General features: G+C 42.3%; 2 protein-coding genes and 1 long non-coding RNA gene across 4 annotated transcripts in view; 2 read left to right on the top strand and 1 right to left on the bottom strand.

The window, feature by feature from the left end:
* FAM220A (family with sequence similarity 220 member A) overlaps nt 1-1,146 on the top strand; it is a 29,293-nt gene extending 28,147 nt beyond the window's left edge. For both annotated transcript variants that reach the window (XM_028705529.2, XM_028705528.2), the window contains exon 6: nt 891-1,146. In XM_028705529.2, coding sequence (XP_028561362.2) covers nt 891-1,060 — 170 coding nt within the window. In that variant the 3' untranslated portion in view covers nt 1,061-1,146. The remainder of the gene's footprint in view (nt 1-890) is intronic.
* Nucleotides 1,147-5,191: 4,045 nt separating this feature from the next.
* Nucleotides 5,192-6,900, bottom strand: LOC144325439 (uncharacterized). Its single transcript, XR_013390589.1, has 2 exons — nt 6,522-6,900; nt 5,192-5,624 (listed from the first exon to the last, which is right to left on the bottom strand). It is a non-coding gene; the product is annotated as an uncharacterized LOC144325439 (long non-coding RNA).
* A 755-nt stretch (nt 6,901-7,655) lies between these two features.
* The window catches only part of CYTH3 (cytohesin 3), a 77,971-nt gene continuing 67,301 nt past the window's right edge, over nt 7,656-18,325 (top strand). Inside the window, exon 1 of the mRNA XM_077918601.1 lies at nt 7,656-8,274. Coding sequence (XP_077774727.1) covers nt 8,244-8,274 — 31 coding nt within the window. The 5' untranslated portion in view covers nt 7,656-8,243. The remainder of the gene's footprint in view (nt 8,275-18,325) is intronic.

Here is an 18,325-nt window from a genome sequence, read left to right as displayed (position 1 = left end):
TCCCAGTGCTGGGTTCCTTTATCATTCAGGTGTAGAGGAGGGAGAAGCAGTCTACATTGACAGTGTTAAGTAGATCTCAGAATACTTGTTGTCTGCCCTGTTTGACCTGGAAAATTGTCATGCATGCCACATACTATACCACACATACCTGTCAGGTTGTTTGTTTGTTTTTTAAATCCAGAACATCTAGTCTTGTCCCTGCCCTGACCTTAAAGTCCCAACAGTTTCAAACCACAACAAAATTTAAAGACAAAAAATGAATAAATCACAAGTATTCTAAAACGTGCATTAATATTCCTAAAGGTCGTGTTAACATAGACATCATAATTAAGATGCTTCCTGTTTTCATGTTTTAAGTCTGAAAGGTAAATTTGAAATATTTCACTTGGTAAATTCTAATCCACACATCTGTTGCTAAGCTAGGTAGGAAATTGTTAAGAAACTTTGCTAAACCAGATAGATAAAATCAAAAGTCTTGGAAGACCTGGATTAAGTTCCTGAGATCTGAGCAATACAATTGAAAAATGCACACCAGGTAGCGGGTGATGGAGGACCTCTGTCTGGTACCCCAGAGTAAGAGTGGAGACTCAAAACGTTGTGAGACTCCCAACTCCCATCAGACTCAGCCAGCAAACAGGGATAGTGGAAGTTACCAACACCTGAAGGGGCACTAGTTCCCCATTCCTGTCCTAAATTGTTGGAATTTGTTGGCATCCGTTTCTGGAGACAAGGGAGGCGTGCACCTTTGGGGTGAAGTCAAACTACTGCAGAGCATGCTAGATAAACTGTTGATATTGTTCTGTGTGAGTCAAGTTCGGGTGGTTGTAGAAAATATATTCTGTGCCAAAACACACTTACCTCTTTCTCTCTCTCTTTTAAAATCTATTTAGGGCACCTGGGAATTTGCTATTTGTTGCTGAATGCCACCGCTGATGTAGAAAGTCCCATGGGAGGGTTGACACCTTTGCAACTTGCTGAGATGTTTGGGAATGAAACTATAATCGCCCTTATAAAAATGCACGTAAAGAAATTTAAACTTGAAAATAAAATGTTTGCCTGATCATCTTGTTGAACAACATCCCGTAGAATTTTTGAAAATATACCACCTATTTTAATTTTTCTATTAAAGCTTTCCCCCCGCACAAACTTGGGAGGTGAGTGTCTTTCTTTACCAATGGTGCTCCTTCGGTTATGTTCAATTCTGTTTTGAGTGCTTTATTTTATTTATCTCAATCTGTGGCTGCTTCCTGGTTTTCTTATATTTCTGGGTTCTCAGCTGTGACGGAAGGGACAAACTGCTGGTGGGAGAACAGTATGCTGCTTTGGGGGCAAGAGCAAATTGACTCATGGAGAACCTGAGAACAGGGAAGGGTGAAAGGGTATAAGTGACAGCTAGTCCTGCCCTGCCTGGAGCAATTAAGTGAGAACATAAGAAGAGCTTGCTGGATCAGGCCAATGACCCACCTAGTCCAGCTTCCTGTTCTGACAGTGGCCAACCAGATGCCTGTGGAAAGCCTGCAAGCAGGACCTGAGTGCAAGAGCATGTTTGCCTTCTGCAGTTTCTAGCAAATGTTCTTCAGAAGCATGGTTGGAGGCAGAGCAATAGCCATCATGGCACGAGTTCTAGTATCATGGAGCCAGTGTGGTGTAGTGGTTAGGAGCGGTAGTCATGTAATCTGGGGAACCGGGTTCGCGTCTCCGCTCCTCCACATGCAGCTGCTGGGTGACCTTGGGCCAGTCACACTTCTCTGAAGTCTCTCAGCCCCACTCACCTCACAGAGTGTTTGTTGTGGGGGAGGAAGAGAAAGGAGATGGTTAGCCGCTTTGAAACTCCTGAAGGGGAGTGAAAGGCGGGATATCAAATCCAAACTCTTCTTCCTCTTCTATCATGAGACCACGGGGGCAGATTTTCTTCACTTTCCACTTTCTCCATGATCTTAACTAAAAAGTCCCAAATGCTTCAAACTTTCCTCATAGGAGACCTGGACCCACCATGAACCAGGGTGGAAGAGTAGGAAAGAGGTGAGATTTTTAGGGAGGGCAAAGTACCTGAGATGTTGGGGGAGAAGTGGGAAAAGATGCTAGGATGGTTGGGGTGGAAAAGAGAAGATGGGGGGAGACGTTCCCAGTATTTATCAAATTTAATGGACATTTACATAGTTTTGGGATATTCATATACCAGACTCCTTTTGCAGTGGGATTGAGGGACTGAATACAGTTGTACCTTGGAAGTTGAATGGAATCCGTTCCGGAAGTCTGTTTGACTTCCAAACCGTTTGGAAACCAGGGAATGGCTTCTGTTTGGCTGCAGGAAGCTCCTGCAGCCAATCGGAAGCAGCGTCTGACATCCAGGTTCCAAAGAACATTTGCAAACTGGAACACTCACTTCCGGGTTTGTGGCATTTGGGAGCCAAAACATTCGATTCACAAGGCATTTGGGATCCAAGGTATGTCAGAATGAGCCCCAGAATAAAACAGCTTTCCTTCCAGATGCAGTTGACATAAGCTGAGTAACATTTACAGGAATAGAGAGGCCATGAAATCACATTATGCCGATAATGTACTAATATTGTCCTATGAAACTCCAGTTATTAACCCCAACAACTGATGAGTCAACCATTAAAGAATCATGCAATGGGCTTAAGAGCCAAGGGAAGTAAAAGACGGCTTGTCTCCTGTCTCCAGCTTTTTGAACCACTTGCTGTAACGTTGCATGATAACTATGTAAAATCCTGGGCATAGTTATCTGGAAGTAAGCTCCATTGAGCTCAGCAGTACTTACTTCCGATTGCATAGGTTCAGTTTGTGAAACAGGTTCAGCTTTAGCGAAATATTTTCAGCCAGTCAAAGTACAGCTTTTAGCTTTTAGCTAGAAACACAGACATCCTTGACCATTTAAACTGCTGGCATGAAGTAGGAACCCCATCCATGAAAAGTTAATATGTATCCAACCTTTGCTTTATTGTTTAACTCATTCTCTGCCTTCCTCTATGCTAATCTGTCACAAACAAACTGGAATGGGTTATAACCACCTCATTCACTTGCCAGAGAAAGAAGGATCTGTCAATTCCCCTGGTGCTCTGGCAGATGACTTAATTGCTCCTGCTCTGGAAAAAAGTATTTGAGCTGCATTCCTCTGCAATCCCTCTGTACTGCACCACAGAAGCTGATTACTAATCACTGCAGCCCTGATCTGTAGCCTTCTTGACTACAAAGATGGTTCATAGCATAGCAATCTTTCATTTGAAATCACAAGGTAGTATACAGTGAAATAAAATATTGAAATTACAATTAAAAAATAATCAGCAGCCAATAGGTTAGGGCATACATAAAATTAATGATCTGGAATAGTGCATTCTTGTTTCAATTTTGCAAAGAGAGCCAGTGTGCTGTAATAGATTGTTCAACTGTGACCTGAGTAACCAGGGTTCAAATCCCCACTCAGCCACAAAGTTCACTGGGTGACCTTGGGCCAATCACTGTCCCTCAGCCTCTATCCTGCCTCACAGGGTTGTTGTGAGGATAAAATGGGTAGGGAGAACCACGTACACCACCTTGATCTCTTTGGAAGAAAATATGGTATATAAATGTAATAAACATAATCATAACAAAAACAATAAACATCACAGAAATATGCTAGCATAAATTTCTCATTGATGTTTGCAGAATACCAGGTACAAAATGAGATGGGCAACCTAGTTTTTAAATCTTGGTTAGGACTCTTGTCTTCTTAGGGTAACAGCCATGGAGCAGTTAGAAACCCACATGCTAAATATATCAGAATCTGGGCTGCATAGTGAATTGTTTTCCTACACCGATGATGGTGTAAATCCTATTCTGGCCACAAAGGGAATGTAAAGTGCCAAATCCATCTCAGTTCCAGCACCATAAACCACAGTGGGATTTCATCAGGTATTTATTTGACTCCTGTAAGCTTGCAGCTTCCTCGGAAAAATTCCTCTATTTAGTGTTTTTTTCCACTCCAAAATTCCTTCTTTGCCTTCTGAAATGCTGGGCTGATTTTCTCCTCCTTATGCAAAATTAACGGAAAATATAGACTGCGTCCCATTTTCTTAATTAAAATACAGATTTTAAAAATGGTAACCAATCCTTGCTTCTACACAAGTCTTTGTTGTGCAGTTATTCTATGCTGCGAATTAATGTTTCATTATTCTCTCTATGAATGCTTAATGATCTTTCAAGATTATTTTAAATGTTTTCCTGGAAGCTCAGCCATTACAAAGAAGCTGCTCAATAACATATATATTTTATGCTTATATGTTTATATTTTAATATTCATTTGGAAAATCCACCCTAAAAAGTTGTGTTTACTCTTTATAACAATGTAGGAAGGAAGGCTTGTTAAATTGTCAATAACCTTCCTCCAACTGTGAGACATCTGGCTAATTAATGAAATTTAGTTCTTTTATGGTGTTATGAGTTTGACTGACTCAGTTAGCAGTAATGAGACGATTTGCTGGGGTTTTGCCTGACAGACTTGATGGGTGATTTGGGGACAAGAGAAAGGGGCTTCAGTGATCCTTAATGTTGCCTGGATTGCAATGTCTATCCAGGCTATGGGTTTTGACACACCTGAAAGTGTTTGGGGTGGGGTTGGGGGTTCAGAACAGAAAGTTAGAAACAAGTTTGGATTTGGGAAAAGACAGCTATGTAAAATGTGTAGCTCAAGTCAGCTAGCCTCGGAGCAGATGGGTTTGTTGCTTTGTAGAATCTGAAGCAGCCTCATTCCACCTAATGATAAGGCTGGTCCTACCTGTAGGATCCATAAGGGAAAAGCTGGATTTGTGATGGTTTGGCTTGCCAAGTGTAACAAGCTCTCAGGGTACTGCCAGAAGGTTACCTTATATCACAAACTGGTCATTCAGGTCTGATTTTTCTTTGTGCACATCTGGTAGGTTAGAACCTACACATTTACATTTTTCAGTTATAATACTCACTGGTGTGCAGCCACTTGCCAACCATATCAGTGGTTGGAGCTCACTCAGCCCCAAGTGCTTTCCTGTCCCTTCCCTCAAGTACTCCCGCACACCTCAACTACTTTTTTCATCATCATCATCATCATCATTAGAGCCTGATGATGCACTGTGACTGCAGTCTCGCAGCCAGGTAATCCCCCACATTTACTCTCTGGAGATTCTGAGTATCTGATATGATCCAGTATGAACGTGGCTTGTAGCCATCAGCGGATATAAGTTTATTTGTGTCACAGGAGCGTGCAATTCAGTAATCACACAATTCAAAACTGGAGTTAACTTATTATTAGCCAAAGCACAATCTCTACAGTCTTGGTGGAGTGTCAGGCCTAAAGAGCAGAGCAGCTCATTCCTGGTGGACTTATTCTATGAAAATCAGTTGCTGAGGCTGAAAGTCCCTGCCTCCTCACAGCTGCCTAAGTCCCCTCCTGCTCAGGGTTTTTTTCCAAGTAATCGGAGACTGTGCCTGCATGCAGCCAACCTCTCCTCCGCCCTTTGTATGCCTCTTCTGGTTCTGGGAGACAAGTGGGGAGGGGAGGACTCTTCACCAGCCTGACTCATCTTTGCCTCTTGGCCTCCCTCTTCCAACTCTCCTGCTTCAGCTTCAGCCTCTGATTCCTTCCACTCTTCCTGCATAAATGACAAGTTTTTAGCTACCAGCTATTAAGTAAACAACACAAAATTAGAGTACAGTGGTACCTCGGGTTACACACGCTTCAGGTTACACACTCCGCTAACCCAGAAATAGTGCTTCAGGTTAAGAACTTTGCTTCAGGATAAGAACAGAAATCAGGCTCCGGCAGTGCGCCGGCAGCAGGAGGCCCCATTAGCTAAAGTGGTGTTTCAGGTTAAGAACAGTTTCGGGTTAAGAACAGACCTCCAGAACGAATTAAGTACTTAACCCGAGGTACCACTATACAGTAGTAATATTATTGCATGTGAAATTCCTCAATATAATCTGAATATGTTAAATTTCCTCACATGCGTAATAAACCATTTACTCAACCTTTATTAGCCTTCCCCTGAACAAAAAATTAACTGGAACAAATAATCCCAAACTGCAATAAAAGCAACAAAGTGAATGTAGGGAATCTGATCTGTTTGGGAAAAAAATAAGCTAGGGCCTAACAAAAAGGATCGGAAATCTTTGAGCCCCTCAGAGACGAAATCTGAACTGTGATATTTGAGGAACACTTTGAACTTAAACAAGAGTGTCAACACAGCAGTAATATTTGTGAAGGAGCAATATAAAAAAAACAAAGAATAGTTCTTTCTAGGGATTAATAAAATGACAGTAGAGAACTTTAAAGGTATTGTGAGGAAGGTCAGACCCAGCAGTTTCTGAACTATGAACAAGGAAATATATATAGACAGAGAAAGGGAGAGAGGGAGAGAGAGAGAGAGAGAGAGTTTTTCACACCTTTCATATCATCCTTCTATGGCACTTACAACAGAAATCCTGGACATAGCACAAAACGTGGAAATATTCTAAAACGCTTCAGATTAATGCTGCAGCAACAATCTTACCTTGGTTACTAACAGTCCCCGTCCCATTTCCAGTCATCATTTGCTAATCTCTCAATGTAAGGAGCTCAATATAGGGAAAATAATTATTATAGGATAGGCTTGTCAGCCCTACTGTGTACACACAATACCTTTAAAGCACATTTTAAGGACATCTCCCCCCTAAAAAATAAATTGTAGACTCTGTCCTTTGTTAAGGGTTGCTGGGATTTGTATCTGTGAGGGGTAAACTCACAGAAAGAGTGTGTTTGAATGTTCTTTAAAGGTATACAGTAGTATGTATTGGCTGCCCTAACTTTGCTAATACTGCACCCTGAGTGAGGAAATTTTTGGGCACAATCCCATAATATTTCTTATTATCACAGTAATTCATTCCCATACAGTTGCTTTCTTCTCTGTAGGTGCCTGTATTGTTGTTATTCTATTATTATTATTATTATTATTATTATTATTATTATTATTATTATTATTATTATTATTAAGTGCCCCCTTTGTCTTGGCACCCTATGCAGTGGAACTGCCTGCACCGCCCCAAGTTTGGAACTGGCTGCAGTTATGGGGTAAACCAAGACTTTTTTGGGGTGCTAATGTTGTGAACCCCTCCACTGCAGGCTCAGGGTGAGTATATATGTGTACACAAACTATATAGCCCCTAAAGACACTAGTCTCTGCTATGTCTCACCCCAAAAGGAAACATAAACCCAGAGTAAGCTCCGGGATCCCCTGGAATCTCGCACCGCTCCGAGATTGGGGTGCCAGGCAACTGGATCCCCGCAGCTTCCAGACCGCTCCTGATCACCTAAATGTTTGCATATACATCCATGCAAGTAACCTCGCGTCTAGTTTGGCCCGAGTTAACACCCAGGCGGGGCGAAAAGTGTTTTTAACCTTGAATTTAAAACTGCCGTGAGGCGACCCAGGGGTGCCAACTTGAATAAAATATGGGAGGCAAGCACCGCTCCGCATAATCGATCACTAGACACGGTGCACTATTTGAATGGCAATGCCGACCGACTTTGGGGGAACCCTGCACCCTCCAATATTTTATTGGAGGGCCGAAGCCCCCTCCTTAGTCCTAAGGAGCTGGCTCCTCTGACCCGCCCTGAATGAATAACAATAGCTGCCGTTGTTCAAACGAATCGCTCGCGGAGGTGGGCGCTCTTTTGAGTTCCTCGGGCAGTTGAGGGGGACGGTTTTGGGTTGCTTCGCTTCTTCCCAGAGAAACTATGCGCTTTATTTTTAACGGCGGTTTCCCGAGCGATTGGGCAGCCTTGGGAAAAGGGGAGCGGCGGCGTCCCTTCCTCGAAGGTCGCCCGAGGGAAGCCGCAGCAGCCCCCCATTTCCCCTCACGGAAACCCGGCCTTTCGGAGCGGCAGCGGCGGCACTGCTGCCTTGTGGCGGAGCGAGGCGTCGAAGGAGGGCCTGAGCTTGAGGCGGCCTCTCCTCCTCCTCCCTCCCACATAATATTCCTTTCTCCCTTCCCCTGCGTGGGTCACATGAGAAGGGGCGGGCGAGCCTCGCTAAGCAGCAGCAGCAGCTGCGACGGGCGGCAGCGACAGTCGGAGAAGCTCCGCTGAGGAGAAACGAGGCGAACGAGGACATCGGCAGCCGCCTCGGAGCTGAGGGGAGCCGGAGCCGCCGGCCGCCAAGCGCCCCCCTCAGGAGTCCGCACGGGCTCCTCGCGACGCCTCTAACATCGCCCAGTGCTCGGCCAGCAGCCCCAACATGGACGAAGACGGAGGAGGAGGGGGAAACGGTGAGTAGTGGCGGCAGAGGAGTTTGGTTTGGGAGCTTTATGAGGCGGCGGCGGCCGTAGCAGCAGCAGCAGCGGCGGCGGTGTGGAAGACCACGGATAAGGAAGACTCCCCCCTCGCCCTCACACGCAGAGAGACCAGAGTGCCTCTGAGCGTGTGCAGAGTTTCTCCCTTTAACGCAGGGATCATTAGACATTTTTGGGAACAGCCTGTCAGCTTCATCCAGGGAGGATCAGGGGAGAGATCTGTGTGTGTTTGGTTTGGGTCGCCCTATTTCATCCTTGCAACAATCCTGTGAGGTCGGTTTCCAAGTTGGGCGGTGTCGGTCCCAAGAGTGTGACAAACTGGAGAGCTTCTTATACCAGCGCAACTTGACTTCCACTATTTTGTTTATGTTTTTGGCTCTGCGAATTTTAATGCCTCTTGTTTGGTTAGTCCCCATAGCGAACATATATGATTTGGGCGATCAGCTGCATCCTTCCTGTCGAGGTCCAGAGCAAACTTGCCTGAAGTGCAGTTTGATACTTTAAAAAAAAGAAAAAACCTCTCTCTCTCTGTTTTGCTTTGGTAAATTGTACGTGTGATTCCTGTGTGGGGAATGAAACCAAGTACCAATTTCTCGCTCTCCCAGTTCTGCACTTGAGGGAGTTTAAAATCCTTTCCAACAACACATGATTACATTGTCATGTCAGTGAAGTGCATTTTGATTCAGAGAAGAATTGAATTGACAGGGTCAAGTATGCAGATATATTCCACCCTCTCACAATAGTCTCCACACAGCTTGAGGATTTTTTTGGGCTTCAGTGGACTTCTGCTCCTGTTCTTGACACGTACCCCAAGCACAAAGATCACACCCTTGCCTTCCATGTACTGGCCTGTTTCTATACAGTACTTGCAATCACCAATGAAGATTAAAGTCCTCCTTGCAACACCCGTAAGCACGCACTGAATTTTGGAAACAGCTGACTCCTTTTACTATGCTTTTGACCAGCCCAATTGTAATCACAGTTTTGAGGGACAGGCTGATTGGCATTAAGTTAACCATTTAAATGATTTGAGTGATGACTGATCCTTGTTCTCCTGAATGACGCCAGTCACCATGTCCCTTGCTTCTTTTGTTGCCCCACTTCTCAGTTTCCAATTTTAGTTTTGCGATATGTCAGAGATTGAGTTGGGTAGTTTGATCCAGACAGCTCAGAACTGTGTTGCTTTTTACTTTTTTGCAGGGCAGGGAGGAACTCTGTGAGCTGTCAGCTGCTGTCAGTGTGTGGGGCTAGCTAGCAACCTGTTGCAGGTGACATATAACAGTGGCCGTCCTCTGTGGTGACTCTGATCCCTATACAACAGTTTTTCCTTTCATTTTACCATCACAAATATTACTATTTCCCCTACTGTTCCAATCCCCATGTGTTCCTATGTATACTTAGTCCCTTGTTCTAAATTCCACTGATTCACAGACGAAATGGGATCTCCCTTTTTTACATTTTTGAAGCTGTACACAGTTTCACTGTGTTTCTGTCCTTTGCAGTTTTATTTTGGCAACATAACCTCTTCTCCTAAGTTTTCATCCTGTTGCAGTGAGTGACCCCCTCCCAATAGCTACTCATATCATGTCTCCCATTCTCTATAACCACTTCCACTCTAAAAAAAAAAAAAAAAAAAGCCCTCCTCATGCGAATCTCTTGACATGGTTTGTTCCTATCTCCTAACTGCACACAACTCCCATTCATGTATATTTTTCTCTGCCCCCACACTGTCGCCCACGGATTGCTTTTTCACATATTATCAGTGCCTCTCGGGATGGGGTAGAGGATTGAGAGACATGAATATAATAAGGAGTAGTGAGTAGTTTTCAGGCTGCTGCCTGCTATATAAAGAGGAGTGTTGTTGAAGGAGGAGCTGGGTTAATCTTTCTGGCAAGGCAAAGCAAGCACTGCCTGTTTTGCTAATTCTAATGTAGGGATGCTGTTCTGATTGGGACTGTTCCATTCAGCATGGAGGACAATAGCGAACTCTGTGTCATGGCATACCCTAACTTATTAATGTCCCCTTCCCATTTTCTCCCTTGAAAGGTCATCTGTTTCTGGAGGAGGAAAAATGAATGCATAGTGTTTAGGGGTTGTGTCAATGGTTGCAAAAGGCAAGTTAGTGATGCAAGATGAGGCCTGGGTATAAAAGATCCTATAGAAAGGGGAGAAGACTAAGGGACATTAGAAGCCACATGGAGATGCAATGAACAGTTTCAAATGGTTGATTTGTGCCACCAGTAGTGTTAAGGTTGATGACAAATTGTTCGTTCTTTCACAGTGAAATCCTTGTGTGTTCTTTAGCCTGCCTGAAATTGTGTATACGCTTTGCTGAAAACAATGTGTGATAGAAAGGTTAATTGTTTCTTATAGTTTGACATGGGCACTGCTGCTGCCTCAGTCTAGGTGCAGCAGTAATTGCTAAGCAGTTTATCCAGTTTGAACAGGCATACAGTTTCCATAGACATTTGCTCAAATGTTTGTAAACACATACCTTTAAAATCTAGGGCGCGTATTTCATAGTGTCCTTGGGTACTCCTTCAGGCTGTTGAATTATAATGGATGTGCCCATAGTTTGAACATCATATAGGATTTTCAACGAAAGGGATTGGGTTAAGACATTTGAGTTAAGCTTTGCCTAATCAAGCAGCACACAAAGGACAGTGGTAATAAAATTGTAAAAGTAATTTATGTAATTTCAAGACCAAGGCATTTTATCAAGAAGTCCTTAGAACAACCATGGGACCCTGTTTCCCTCCAGGTATATGCTAGACTGCAGCCCCGATCATCTTTGACTTTTGGGTATGTTGACCAGGGCTGATGTTAATTGGAGCCCAACAAAATCTGGAGGGTCACAGGTTCTCATCCCTGCTTTAGAATAAGGAAGCTGAATTTGTTCTGTGTTCCTTTATTTATATTTGTTGTGCAAATATATGAAGAGCTAGTTATGTGGCATGAGTAATAGTTGCATTATGATCTCTTGCACTAAGACTAAGAAGCTAGAATTCTGAAACCAAGTGGGTGTGGTGTGTTTATCTTGACATAAGGAAAAAATGCTCGGATTAATCAGTGACATGTTGCAGGAAGGCATCCTATAAACAAGCAATGCTGCCATTAACATTTCTCAGCAGTTGTTTCCTGAGCTGTTTAGTAGGTATTTGAGACTGTTCCTTCAAAAGCAAACATGTGTTTTTGGCAGTCCTGTTTTCTACAAACTAGGTAGGGGGTAAAATGTTAAATAGGCTGCCAAAATGAGCAAAGTTAGACTTTCCATATTTAAAACACTTTTGTGTAGGTTGTAGTATGTGTTTATAAAGAATAATGGGCTCCACGTGCAGTTATCGAAACAAAAAACTTTTGAGACTGTCTCCTCCTTTATCTCAGCCTTAGATGAAAATTGCCTTTTTCTGTCAGTTATGAATGATAAGGGGACTTAGAAGAACCCTGTTGGTAATTGTCACCCATCTTTAAGCACTTCCCTTTGGAGGTACTCCCAAACTTGAACCTTAATGTGTTCCAGTTTGATATGAATGCAGAAAAACAATCACAAAGGTGTTAACAACAATATATTGAACAAATATAGTGGAAACTCTTCAAAATAACATTAGTTATTGTGTTGAACGTTACTAAGGTTTTGCACTTTATTGGTTGTTTTATATTTACTGCTCATAACTATACTGTTGCTGGAAGATCTCTTGCAAATTTAATCAAGGATATGTAATTCATCAGGCCCTGATTATGGGTCCAAAACTGGCAATCCAGCTGGTGGTGCTTCCTTGTAATGTCTGGAAGAATGGGCAATGCATACAGTGAGTTTGAGTCCCATATTATTTTTCCAAGCAGGCTAGCATTGTGCTGTAAAATTAATTTGGGGAAATAAATTAACTAAAGACAATATAGAGATGCTTTGGAGATAAGGGGATAACTGAAGAGGAGTTGAATTGATTTGGAGCAGGATCTATTGGGCAATTAATGGGATAAATGAATGAAAGAGGAACTGATTTGGGGTAATAATAGGGTGGATTGCAAATGATTTAATTTATCTGGAGCGATTTGGATGGGGAATTAGTTGGCTTGACTTCTACAACATTTGAACTCTAAATTTGCATATCCAATCACATATGCAAATCTGTAAGGAAATAACAACAAGCACACACTCCAAATACAGGCATAGCTTGTGAATGGCCCCAGAGACCTTTTCCTTCACATATTAAAGACATGCTTTGCCAGCTGAATAAGGGACGCGGGTGGCGCTGTGGGTAAAAGCCTCAGCGCCTAGGGCTTGCCGATCGAAAGGTCGGCGGTTCGAATCCCCGTGGCGGGGTGCGCTCCCGTTGTTCGGTCCTAGCGCCTGCCAACGTAGCAGTTCGAAAGCACGTCAAAGTGCAAGTAGATAAATAGGGACCGCTTACTAGCGGGAAGGTAAACGGCGTTTCCGTGTGCGGCTCTGGCTCGCCAGAGCAGCGATGTCACGCTGGCCACGTGACCCGGAAGTGTCTCCGGACAGCGCTGGCCCCTGGCCTCTTGAGTGAGATGGGCGCACAACCCTAGAGTCTGGCAAGACTGGCCCATACGGGCAGGGGTACCTTTACCTTTACCTTTGCCAGCTGAATATTCACACAGTCACTCATTTGGCTCTGGTTGGCAACAGCACTTGTAATGTGCAAAGATGTTTGTTGGACAACATTCTTCTTGTTGGTTTATGGAACTAAAAATGCCAAGTAACATTCAAAACGAAACCCAAGGATGTTTTGTCTCATTACACCTCTAAAGTAGCAAGTATCAACATTTTAATGTGGTTTCCTTTTAATATTCACAGCTTGTTCAAATTAGACTTTCTGAGACTGTGCATGCATAGCTGGAAATCTGTTCTCTCTTTTTTAGTCCAAATTTATTTTGGCTTTTTAAAAAACCTCTCCTGTGTTGACACCATGTTTCCATCTTTGTATTTTTAAGTGTATTGTGTTTTCATTTATTAGAGCAGTGGCTGCGTCAAGCTTCCTTGCAGTGATCTTTTTCATGCAGAGAGATTATTTGAACTGCAGTTAATCTGTGCCTGCAGATGGGAAGGAGATTTCCCATCACTTGTCCTGTGTTCAGAAGACATGGAAATCCAGATATTTATTTATTTATTTATTTGCAGTATGAAAATAGAGGATATGAAATTTTAAGCATTACTCTTATTGATGGTTGCCATTGGACTGTCAGCACTGCTAATCTAGGGTTAATTTTGTTCATGTCCTCTTTCCTGTTAACTCAGCAGGCGGAATGTGTATTTCTTGGTTTTTTGCAGTCCTCTTGACATGAAAAACTAATATCTTCAGAGATGCTAATCCTAGAGAAGGATTCTAGTGCTGCTTTCTATACAACTCACTGGATTTTAATTGAACATTTGGTGCTGTTGGAATACATTGATACTGGTTGAAAGTATTTGCAGCTGCATGCTCACATTAGCAGTTATTTTTTTGCATAACGGGCATATCCCAAATGATTCTCCCTGCTTTTAGGTAACTCTGATTGGTCAGTGCATTACAGGTGGTGGTGATCTCATTTTAGAGAACATGGAGGGTTGTTTCCAGTTTGTATCCTGAACTAGGACTCACTATGCTGTTTGGGAATGTGTAGCTAGAACACCTAAAACTGTAGTAACTTTTACATATTTAACCTATAATAGTGTTGTGCCATGTGAAGCCACTTACTGGGGGTCTCCTGTTCCAGAGTAGAGTTAGCAGTGGCTGAAGATGCTGAAGACTATTGACATAGAGTTAAAGCTGAATTTTAGTTGTGCCTTGTGCTTGTCCCTCTGAATCAGTATCTGTTAGCTTTATCTCAATGCTAACAGATTTATTTGCTTCAGAATTCTTTGTGACATTGTGGAGATATTTGGGTCTCATCCTTAAAGTGCAGAGCAAAATCAGTTTTTCTCCTGGCAATACCTTCTTTCTCCTTAAGAAGATCTGACTCTAGTTGGAGTTTAATGGCTCTGGCCTAAGCTATTCAAAATATTTCTGACAAATGAAGATGAATGTGAGTCTTTGATATTGGTGCGCACCCACACCCACCCACACCCACACACACTTATGTGTGCACACACAAACACATCCAGTAAAAGTAGATGGAAGTCCTTACACAAGAAAATTGCATCACTTGTACTTATGGTAATTCTCTGTACAGTATTGGCAAAATATAAGGGTCTCATCTTGTAAACAGTGATTTCCTTGGTTTCTTTGGTATGCAGAACTTTACAAAAGCTAGTTCTTTCTTCTTCTAGGCTACAATTACTAATATATGATATGAGGGTTGCTCATTAAAGATTTCCCCTGACCCACTTCCAGTTATTGTAGGAGGATGAAATTGAACATGTATAATGATACATCTCTCAATAGGTAATGTGGTAATTTGTAGCTCTGAACTCCTACCAGTTTCTCTGTTATGGGTGCTAACGTGGAGTAACGTCTGATAATGGAACCAGTTGAATGCAGAGCGGTCATCGGGTTCCTGTACTTGAAAGGGAGCATATCATGGGAGATGTTCAATAAGATAAAAGGGACTTATGGGGAGGATGCCCCATTGTATGATGTAGTCAAGCACTGGCATCGTCAGTTCAAGTGTGGTCAGACTTTGGTGGAACGGCTCCCATTCCTGGGTGACCACAGTCTGCCATTGATGAAGACACCATCCGGCAAATGAAGGCCACCATTTTGGAGGATTGCTGCATAACCATTCGCCAACTAGCTGCATATGTCAAAAGCAGTGTGGGCTCTGTAGAAAAAAACATCCATGACCATTTGCACATGGGAAAGGTGTCTGCACGGTGGGTTCCCTGGCCGCTGCTGCCTTTCCAAAAGCAGGAACGAGTCACATGCTCACTGGCTCTTTTGGCCATGTGTCACAAAAACCTTGATGACTTCTTCGCCAGACTAATTACTCAGGAAGAAACATGGGTCCATCCAAACAATGGAAACACTCTGCCTTACCACCTTCAAAGTAGGCACGTGTCTAACTGCCAGTGGGCAAGGTCATGCTCACAGTCTTTGGGGACCAGTGTGGAGTAGTGATGATGGATTTCCTGGCAAAGGGTACCATAATTACTGGGACATACTACGCTTCACTGCTGCAGAAATTGCAGAAGGCCATCGAAACCGAGAGGCATGGTATGCTGAGCAAAGGCATCCGCCTCCTACAGGATAACACCCCAGTTCACAAATCGCATGTTGCTCAGATGGAAGCATGGTCTTGTGGCTATGAAATCCTTCCTCACCCCCCTTATTCTCCTGACCTGGCACCATCGGACTTTCACCTCTTTCCAACCATGAAGTTATTTTTGAAGGGCAAGCTTTCTTCAGATGATTAAATGCTGATTTCTGAGTTCAAGTCGTGGCTTCCGACACAACCTGCTGACTTCTAAAGACGAGGTCTCTACAGCTGCATAAAGCGATGGGCGAAGTGTTTGACTCTTGCTGGTAGCTATGTACAGAAGGACTAATAACGGTGCCCAGTTTCGTTTGTCTGTCTACGGGAAGTACGTCAGGGGAAATCTTTCATGAACGTCCCTCATAGTTAGCTGTATGTCAGCTAATTTGCAAGACAATATGATCCCATTTTATACAATTTATCTTTTGACCTAAAATATCCTTTTACTTAAGTAGAGATTAAATAATGCTAGGTTATGACAGACAATTATTTCTATTGAGGTCCTAAAGTAAAGTACTTGGAAATATATCCTACTAGTTTCACTGGAACTTCCTTTCCCATTGTGGTCTTAGGGTTGATATGACAATTGGTGCTAATCATCTATTATGTTCTAATTACAAAGATCTCTGTATTTAACTGAATTTTTGAAATGATACTGCCTTCTCCATTGATTGCTTGAATTCTCATCTTTTTATGTAGCTTCAATTGGAAGAGGCTTCCCATTAATCATAGCTCTTTGGTGTTGGTGTCTTTGAGTAATTGAAATCCTGGCATCCAGTATGGCATTTGATAGCAAGCTTTATGTTCTGTTAAAATTGTGAGTGTTTGTTTTGAGGATAGAATACTATCCTGAAATTAAGTAAGGACTCTTCTTGAATACAAATTCATAGTACAGTATGGCTTCAGTTATCTTGTGTACTGCTCATACTTGATTTATTGCTTCCCATCCCTTTGAAATAAAGTCTAAGCTGCAGCTGCTTTATAAATTATCTTTTTTTAAATAAGAATTCCACTTATGTATAAGTTTGTTGCTGGTTTTTTGCACTGTTGTGAATGATAACATGCTTTTTATGTTTAAAAAAAGATAACATTTAAATGCAGTGATGGAAAGCTGAAAATGGCAGAAACATTTACTACGATATGTCTACACATTAACCCTGAATTTCGGGAGTGCCTTCTTGGAGTGGGATAAATAGTTGCTTGCTCGTCCTGTTCTTGGTCTCTCTGTGGCAAATGTCTTTCTAAGAGTTCCTAGTCTGGTATTTTATTTTTTTGGCACAAGGCACCTGTTCCTCCAGAACTGGACTGAATCTATTCCACTGAGAATGTGAGGAGTGGGGAGAGAATGCAGATTTAGCACTATGTGTAAATTACTTATGTTTAGGTTATAAACCAAGATTGCTTTTGAAGGAAATAAAATTAAACATTTTAAAATAAATTGAATGTCTTACAGCTGTGGCTTATCTTTGTTCTCATCAGGAAAGATGAATGAATGCTGGAGAAAAATTGAGGCAAATGGCAAGTGGCATAATTTAGCCCCCACCCCCCGTTTTATGTCTTGTACAAAAATGCAAATAGCTGCCATTCACTCAGAGAAAAACCATGTGTAATGTTAACAAATGGATTTTGTTATGACTTCATGACGGTCCTAATAATACTATTACCAACTGTAGACTTGGGAATTTTATCCTATGGGTCCACAAGACTACCTTTGCTTTTTATATGCCTGAAGTACAGTATACATAATCTATCCATTCAGGGGAGAACCTGCAACCAGAGGTGGATAATTTTCTACCATCTGAAGATGGACTCTGCTTTTTCAGATCCTCTAACTGTTAGGTAATGCTGCACTGTTTGGCTTCCATTGACTCTTTTACGTTATACAAGATCCAAAATTAAGCTCTGGCTTTGCCAAGGTAAAAACTACCATGTTTCTCTTTAGTTCTGCTCTCTGCGTATCCAGCAACCTGTATGCTATGCTTAAGGTATTGGACTGATCTGGATTACAAGCTAGGCTTTATTTTCTCAAAACTATGGGGAAAACAGTCAGTGCCGCTTCATTCCAGAATCCTAGGTGTGTAACCTGATATCTGTAGCACCTGGGAGGAAATTGTACAGTCTGCAATCTCCATTGTGGAATTGAGTCTACTAGATGATCTCATGGCTACAACATTGAACTTAATTTTGTACTCCCTCATCCCTTGTCCTGCCACCTCCTGCTCTGTGCAACAACTTACCCAAGGAAGAGTTCTGGAGAACTCAAAAGCTTGCCACCTTTTTGCCCCTTTTTTGTTGCTCTTAATAGAGGTATTGCCCAACTATGGACTTTGTAAGAATAGTCTGATTGTGTAACTGGAGTCTAATGTAAAACACACACACGTACCTTGGATCAAGAAAAAGTTTGTGCCTGCTGCTTCAATTTTGGCATGTCCCGTGTCTGAGTGATTCACCTTGCAGTTTGGACATGCTTTTTATTTATTTATTTTCTGCTGCAGTGGTTTAATCTCTATAAAGTTACTTGGATATTTTGCATGATTGTTACCTCATTCGGATTTTGACTGTAAGCTTAAATCCAGCAGATGCTTCATAAAATACTGGCCCTGCAAACTGTTGTTTTGGACAGCAGCATTTCCTTTTTCTTGGCACAGACACACACAATCTGCTAGAAAGCCATGTGTTTTTGTGGACCCCTGAGATTTGTCTGAAGAAGGAAATGGTTTGACCTGTTTGGTTGCTATGAAGTAAAAACACTCTTGTTTGTATTTTTGTGAACATCTGTGTTGCATTTATTTAATTCCCTTTCGGAGATTCTTAAAACCCTGTAGCATGATGT

Source organism: Podarcis muralis, chromosome 14 (assembly GCF_964188315.1).
Source record: "Podarcis muralis chromosome 14, rPodMur119.hap1.1, whole genome shotgun sequence".
Classification (NCBI taxonomy): Eukaryota; Metazoa; Chordata; class Lepidosauria; order Squamata; family Lacertidae; genus Podarcis; species Podarcis muralis.
Note: the sequence above shows the minus strand (reverse complement) of the source record. Positions and strands in the feature narration are given on the sequence as shown.